We start from the raw sequence: 7,204 nt of genomic DNA on the forward strand, positions 1-7,204 counted from the left end.
GGATCTTGTATAGCAGTCCTGGGTGCCAGACTCGATCAAAAGGAAGAATTAAAAATATATATGAACCAACGAATTATCGAATAACGAAGTACCGGAAGATGAAGAAGAAACGTAATATAGGTGATATAACTGATAGGAAACGTAATATAACTAAAAATAGTTATAAATGTCATAAAGAGGTAGGTGTAAAAGATAGAACAGATAGGTGAAGTAGATATGGTATAAGTGAGGATATTAAGAATTTTTACATATGGTATATGTAAAAAGGAAGATATTGAGAAAATTAATAAAAAATAACCAACAAACATAGTGGTAATAACATGTCAGATTGAAACAGTGTAGGAATGAGAAAAGGAGGGAAGTCAGGTATAGAATGTCCCCAGTTTCTAGACCAACCTAGGAAGGGTAAGATTTTTTTCTTTATAAAAACGTTGGTTAACAATAAATAGTTTTCTTTTACTATTTCGATACCTTTATTGACCGCCACCCGAACTCTCTTCCTACAATCTACTTCATATGGTAAACTATCTTCTTCCAAAACTATTTATTGTTAATCAAGTTTTCGCCGAACTTCAAAAGGGATTCAGAGCTATCAGATTGGAACAGAGATGTCAACTTGTTCAGTTGACATCTCCGATTGAATCTGACAGCCCTGACGAAGCCCTGTTAAGTGGGCTGAAACGTTAGTTAACAATAAATAGTTTATTTACTATTTTGATACCTTTATTGACTGCTACCCGGACTATCTTCCTCAAACCTACTTCAAACGGTCAGCTATCTTCTTCCAAAACTATTTATTGTTAATCAAGTTTTCGCCGAACTTCAAAAGGGATTCAGAGCTATCAGATTGAAACAGAGATGTCAACTTGTTCAGTTGACATCTCCGATTGATTCTTACAGCCCCGACGAAGCCCTGTTAAGTGGGTCGAAACGTTAGTTAAGAATAAATAGTCTTGTTTTACTATTTTGATAGCTTTATTGACCGCCACCTGGACTATCTACTTCATACGGTCAGCTATCTTCTTCCAGTTTATGATAATTGATCTTAACTGGTTTGTTTATGTTTTTTTCCATAGAAATAATTCCAAATTTTGTTCCTACGACCATTACATTAGATTCCTTGAAAATTGTACGTAAAGAAATATTTAATTCTCTCTCCAACCTTCCAAGTCAAGGACTTCTGGTTTTTTTGTTTGTCTGCTCTCTTACTACTGTTCCTGCACAGAAGGTGATTATTTTACAAAATCTGCTCAATCTATTTTCATATATTTCATTTGTTAGATTTTGATCTAGGAAACCCCACAATTTTGAACTTTTTTTTTCACTGGATTGATATTCTCGTATTAATAAACACTTGTGTAAAATAAAATCATTTTCAAAATAATAATAATAATTATGAAATCCCCTGGCAAAAAGTATTTGCACATTTCCGATTATTTTTTTTATTTTGAAAGTAAATACAAATTTAATATTTCATAAAAAGTCCATTGGCATCAATAATTGCCTGTCGACGCCTGAGCATGGAGTGGACCAAGTGAAGACATTGTTTCCCATTCTTGGACCAGTACATGTTTCAAATGGTGTCTTCGAGTAATGTGATGCTTTCTCACATGCATTATACATTCTGATGCAAGATGTGCCGTACATTTTCAATAATATTTCTGTCAGGTGATCGAGGAGGGGTGTACAGCTGTCTTTGCACATTGAATATGAACCACTCCTTGTAGTACAAGAGCCCAAGAGGAGAAGAAAGACAGTTATCTCACCCCAATTTTTGATTACTTTAATGAAAACTAGGCATAATTACTAGTCAAAATTGATGAGTCTGCCAGGTATAGGTAGGGGGAATAAAAATGGCGGCTGTTTCAAAAAGTTAAAAATAATTAATTTTTTATTCAGGTCTATATCTTTCAAACTACCAACAACAATAGAAAACCTAAGAGAACGTCATTTAAAGAAGAGCAAATTTTCTAAAAATTTTAATAAAATTTTCTAGTTTTCGAGATTTAGCTTTTTAAAAGGCAACATTTCACAAAAATGTTGTATGGGACGTACTGAAAGATCAGTAGTTAGTGAATTTATTTTGAAAAATTTATATCTCAAATTAAAGCTAGTTTAATGAGCTATAAAGTAGTTTTTGATGTTTATCTCCTACGTAGTAGTTTTCATGAAATTTTCTAAAATAAATTGATTTATACTTGTACCGACAAATTTTCATTTGCGAAATTTATATTCATATGTGAATAACTACCCCTAAATAAAAATAACTACCCCTACGAAGAAAAGTATCAAAAACTACTTTTTAGTAAGTTAAATTTCCTTTATTTTGAGTGTTGGCAGACATATGTGCGTCTTATGGATCTAGAGATATATTTTTTTAAAAATCCAACATTTTATACGAAGAACAAGAAATTAGCATTTTGTAAGTTTATTTTGTCAAATATCATAAAAACTGCTACCCCTACAAAGATAAACATAATTAACTATTTTATAGTAAATTTAACTAGCTTTCATTTGAGCGCTGGCAGACATCGGTATGTCCAATGGTTTCTGAAATAAAGTTTTTCATAAATCAAATTTATCGTCCGAACAACTATAAATCAATTTATTTTAGCAAATATCATGTAAAGTATTACTCCTACGAAGATAAATGTCATAAACTACTTTATAGCCCATTAAACACGCTTTAATTTGAGTGCTAATAGACATCTGTAAGTCACATAGTTCTTGAGATATAGAATTCTCAAAATAAATGAACTAACCACTAATCTTTCAGTAGATTTTTAAGAAATTTTGCTTTTTAAATAGCTATATTTCGAGAACTATTAGACGTAAAAAGCTGTTTTAGGGCTAATATTTCAGCAAATTTACCCTTCTTTAAATAATGTTCTCTTAGATTTTCTAGTGTTGATGGTAATTTTTAAGATATAGAGCTCCGAATGAAATATTAATTTTTTTTTAAGGTTTTGAAACAGCCGCCATTTTTTATTCCCCCTACCCCTATATATGACAGACTCATCAATTTTGAGTATTAATTATACATAGTTTTCATTAAAGTAATTAAAAATTGGGGTGAGATAACTGCCTTTTTTTCTCCTCTTGGGCTCTTGTACTAATACCATAACATGTTCACCACCATGTCTTACGGTAACAGAAACATTTTGCTTTTTCAATTGTTCCTTACGCCGCATCCAAATACTCTTCCGCCCATCGGACCCAAACAGATTGAACTTGCTTTCATCAGAGAATATGACATCCTCCCAAAAACTGAGCGGCTTATGTAAATATTCTCTGGCAAAAGCAAGAGGCTTATTATGGTTAATTTCATTTATATAAGGTTTCTATGGAGGTACTCTTCCATGCAGCTCTTGAGAATCCATGCAGTACCTGATAGTGCTGCCACTGACCTGAACGAACGCCAGTAGTTGTATAGACCACAATAGTCAGGTCTCGAGAACTTACTCAGGGATACTTCACAGCGTCAGTTTTCATCTTTCTCCTCATCCTGGAATTCAATTTTTTCGGACGGCCTTTTAGCTCACTGTTTTCAGTTTTCTCACGTTCCTCACACCTCTTTATAACGTACCTGGGAAAAATTAATACTTAATAAATCTGGAATCTCACGATATGCTTTTTTTTTTTTTTTACCCCGCAACAAAACAATGTTTTCGCGAGTTCCCAGACGCAATTAACTTGTTTTCTGCATTGTAATTAACCAGTGACTAAAGTATTTAATTCTTAATGTTTTAATATTGTAGGAAAACATTAGATAGAGTAGATAATACTGGTGTAAGAATTAATAAATTGTGAGCAAAGGATATCAGTTATAGTACCCAAACTGTGCTAATACTTTTTGCTAGATGATTTTAATATTTTTTGTATTTTTATCCTTTAATTTAAAAAGATAATTATTGTAAACATATAGAATTGTTTTAGTTTTAAATATACTTCTTATTAATTTGAAGTTCAATGGATTATTATTTCCCTTATGACCGATAGTTTTATAAAAACTGGGTGTGCAAATACTTTTTACTGCCACTGTACATCTTTGAAACTACCAACAACAGTAAAAAACCTAAGAGAAATCATTTGTAGTAGAGAACATTTTTAAAATATCACCCCTAATAGAGCTATTTACGTCCAATAGTTCTCGAGATATAGCTTTTTAAAAAGCAACATTTCATAAAAATGTACTGAAAGATTTGTAGTTAGCTAATTTATTTATAAATTCACAAAATGTTAATTGTTCAGATAAAAATTATTAAAATATTAAAACTACTACTCCTACTTAGATGTGCTGACACATTTGTACGTGTTATGGTTCCTGAGATTTTTTTTTTTATAACGTTGTGTGTTCGATTCCCACCTGCTGCAGTCAATGTTTATTTCACGATGGCTCTGAGAAACGAATCTTGATATTCCACTCTGGATCTTTTATGGCAAACTTGAACCAAAAAAAAAAATTAATATACTTACTCACATTTTATCTCTGATGTCATTTAAAATAGGATTGTCCAATTCCCTATCTTTCCACATCCTCGGGTTCTTAGTTCTTAGTGTATAATTTATATCGATTGTTTTCTTGCTCAGTTCTAAGGAGAAATTACACGCAGCCAGGAAAACCAGAAGTTGTTCGTCTGTAAAGGGAAAACATGTTTATAACTGTATTATGAATATCTAGTAATGAGAAGCAATTAGAGTAATTGCTACCTGATACAGGAGGCAGGTGCGGTTGCTTCTCCAGCCATGTCCTCAGGGCTTGGATATCCTCTTTCTTGTAGCGTTTGTCCACGGTCATCACGTCTTCCGCCTTCACGGACCACCATTTTTTGTCAGATGTTTCTGTGCCCGGCATGTTTAAGATTTTCTGAAACTGTATAAACAATTTATCCGTCTATTATAATGTTTTATTTGGTTTCTTCAAAATATATATTTGTATATTTATAAACATAAATAAGGAGCTATCTGGGATCCAGTTACTGACATACTTGCACCTTAGTACATGATGGAAAGACTACAACCAGACACAAACACCAGTGGTCCTCACTGGGTAGTTCTGGCTGCAATTTAGACACAAATATCTATTTATATATAAATCGCTAAAAATCTGAAGCTAAAGGTTTACAATGAAATAATCTGAATGCAGCTACAATGAATCCAGCTCTGATATACGGCTGAGACCTGACTCTAGCAGGTACCCAAGAAAGCAGAATCGAGAGAGTTGAGTGTAAAGCCTGTGTACAATTATAGGAGCGATCTAGGATCAGAGCCTTAGCACATAGATGAGAAGAACTAACACTGAACTGCTTGCAGAGAATGATCAGTCAACAAAAATCCTAGAAAAATTAAATTTACGGTTTCAACAGCCACATCAAACCGTTCCAATCGCAGGGAGGAGGTAGCTATTGCCAGATTGAGAATAGGTCATACGAGTTTAACTATATATATATATATATATAGATATCTGATCAGTAAGCAGCCACCGCCAAAATGTCAATACTGCAACAGTGTACTTACGATCAGTCACATATTTGAGAAATCCCATTTCTATTCCGCGAACTTGAGTAGATTGGGAGTAGGACCGAGTGTATCGGATGCTCTGAATGATGACCATAAGAACGTGGAAATGGTCTTAGTTTTCTCAAAAAGGAATGGCATTTTGAATAAGTATTAAACCAGAAAATCCGTTCTTATACGTAATAAAAATTACCAAAAGAAGTAATTATTTAAATTATTTTCGAAATTATTTAAAGAGAAAAATAAAGTGAAATAGAATTATAAATATAAATGAAACAGAATTATAAAGCACGAAACATGGGCGTTGATGATCTCAGGTTTTTACGCCTTACAGCCCCAGACAACAACCACAACAACAACAACGGTTTCAACAGTATTTAGTGTTGATTCTAGTGACCATTAACATCAACCTCACTTGAAACTGAGAAAAGATTGAATTTTAACACTCCTAAGATTCCTTTAAATCATACCAAAAAAAAAGTCCTTGAGTGGGAATGTCAAGACTTATTTACGGGTACCTCCGCGAAACAAGTATTTACTGATCCAGATAGGATTCGAACCCATAACCTCCTGAACCAAACACTCTAGAGGACTCACATCCCAGCGTAGTTTGATATCTCATCCTCGTTTAATTAGTTTTCTTAAATAGTATTTTTATTTTAAATTAAGGTTGTGCACTGGTCTGAAGGCCTGTTGTAACCCACTTTTCAGAGAGATCGCCCCTCCACCACGACCTGGGAGGTGGCAGAGCACGATTCTCTTAGTTGACGTCCTCGACTAGGGAAGGCCTCAGACTCTTCAAGTCTCAGGTCTAAATTTTCACCATTCAACCGGCGGAACGGCCCCTCCCCGTTCCAATAATCCACTAGCGTAAGCCAACCAAGTTACAACCTTCATTGGACCCCTCACCTAACCTTATAATGCCAAAAGGCAATACAAGGTATCCTGTTAAGGAGGTTGTGTGTTAACCCAGCTATACATATAGCATACCTCCTATATGTACGTAACAAATACCCACTAAAATCATTACAGGAGGGTATGAAAAAAAAAAAAAAAAAAAAGTGCACTGGTTCTTTAAATCTGTAAACATTAATTTTCACAATATTTATTGGTGACAATACCGTATTAAGTTACATAATGAAGTTAGTAACATTTTATTCAACAAGTAGCGGCCAAGAGCCAACGAAAAAAGACCCCTAGGCATGGGAAAGAAAGCCTTAAAATGAGATTTGACCCATACCCAAATCCCCATACCCAACTCAAAAACTGTTCATTTTTTGGCCCAACTTCCAGTGAAACGTCCTTGGGTATCGATGCCCGTGTCGAAATTTATTTGAACCGTCCCGATTTCCCAGCTATTATTTTAAGAATTTATTTATTAATTACTGTAAAAGTAGGAACCGACGTGCCATTTTCTGTCTTTTTAGTCTTGTTGGAGGATTCCAGGTTAGCCGTTTGTCCAGATGTAGTCCAAGGTAGTGGTTCTGTTCGACAGAAGAAAGAGCAACAACATTAGGGGTATTCATGATGTTGTGTTAAATGTAAAATGTTATAACTATAAGATTGTGAGCAGCCCTATTTGAAGTCATGTTAAACGTTAAATGCATAAGAGCCCCTAGCGGATTTTCTCAGCAACTTGTTGTATAAGCCTTTATGTTTATAACCTTCCTTCCAGACCCTCATGTTA

At 34.1% G+C, this 7,204-nt stretch overlaps 1 protein-coding gene across 1 annotated transcript in view; it reads right to left on the reverse strand.

Annotated features, from left to right (window-relative positions):
• The window catches only part of LOC106688626 (alpha-tocopherol transfer protein), a 30,959-nt gene that overhangs the window by 8,841 nt on the left and 14,914 nt on the right, over positions 1-7,204 (reverse strand). Inside the window, exons 2-3 of the mRNA XM_014433187.3 lie at positions 4,711-4,873; positions 4,481-4,637 (exon numbers count right to left, since the gene is read on the reverse strand). Of these exons, the coding sequence (XP_014288673.1) occupies positions 4,481-4,637; positions 4,711-4,855 (302 nt within the window). The 5' untranslated portion in view covers positions 4,856-4,873. The remainder of the gene's footprint in view (positions 1-4,480; positions 4,638-4,710; positions 4,874-7,204) is intronic.

Source organism: Halyomorpha halys, unplaced genomic scaffold (genome assembly GCF_000696795.3).
Source record: "Halyomorpha halys isolate HHAL.00 unplaced genomic scaffold, Hhal_1.1 Scaffold1165.1, whole genome shotgun sequence".
Lineage (NCBI taxonomy): Eukaryota > Metazoa > Arthropoda > Insecta > Hemiptera > Pentatomidae > Halyomorpha > Halyomorpha halys.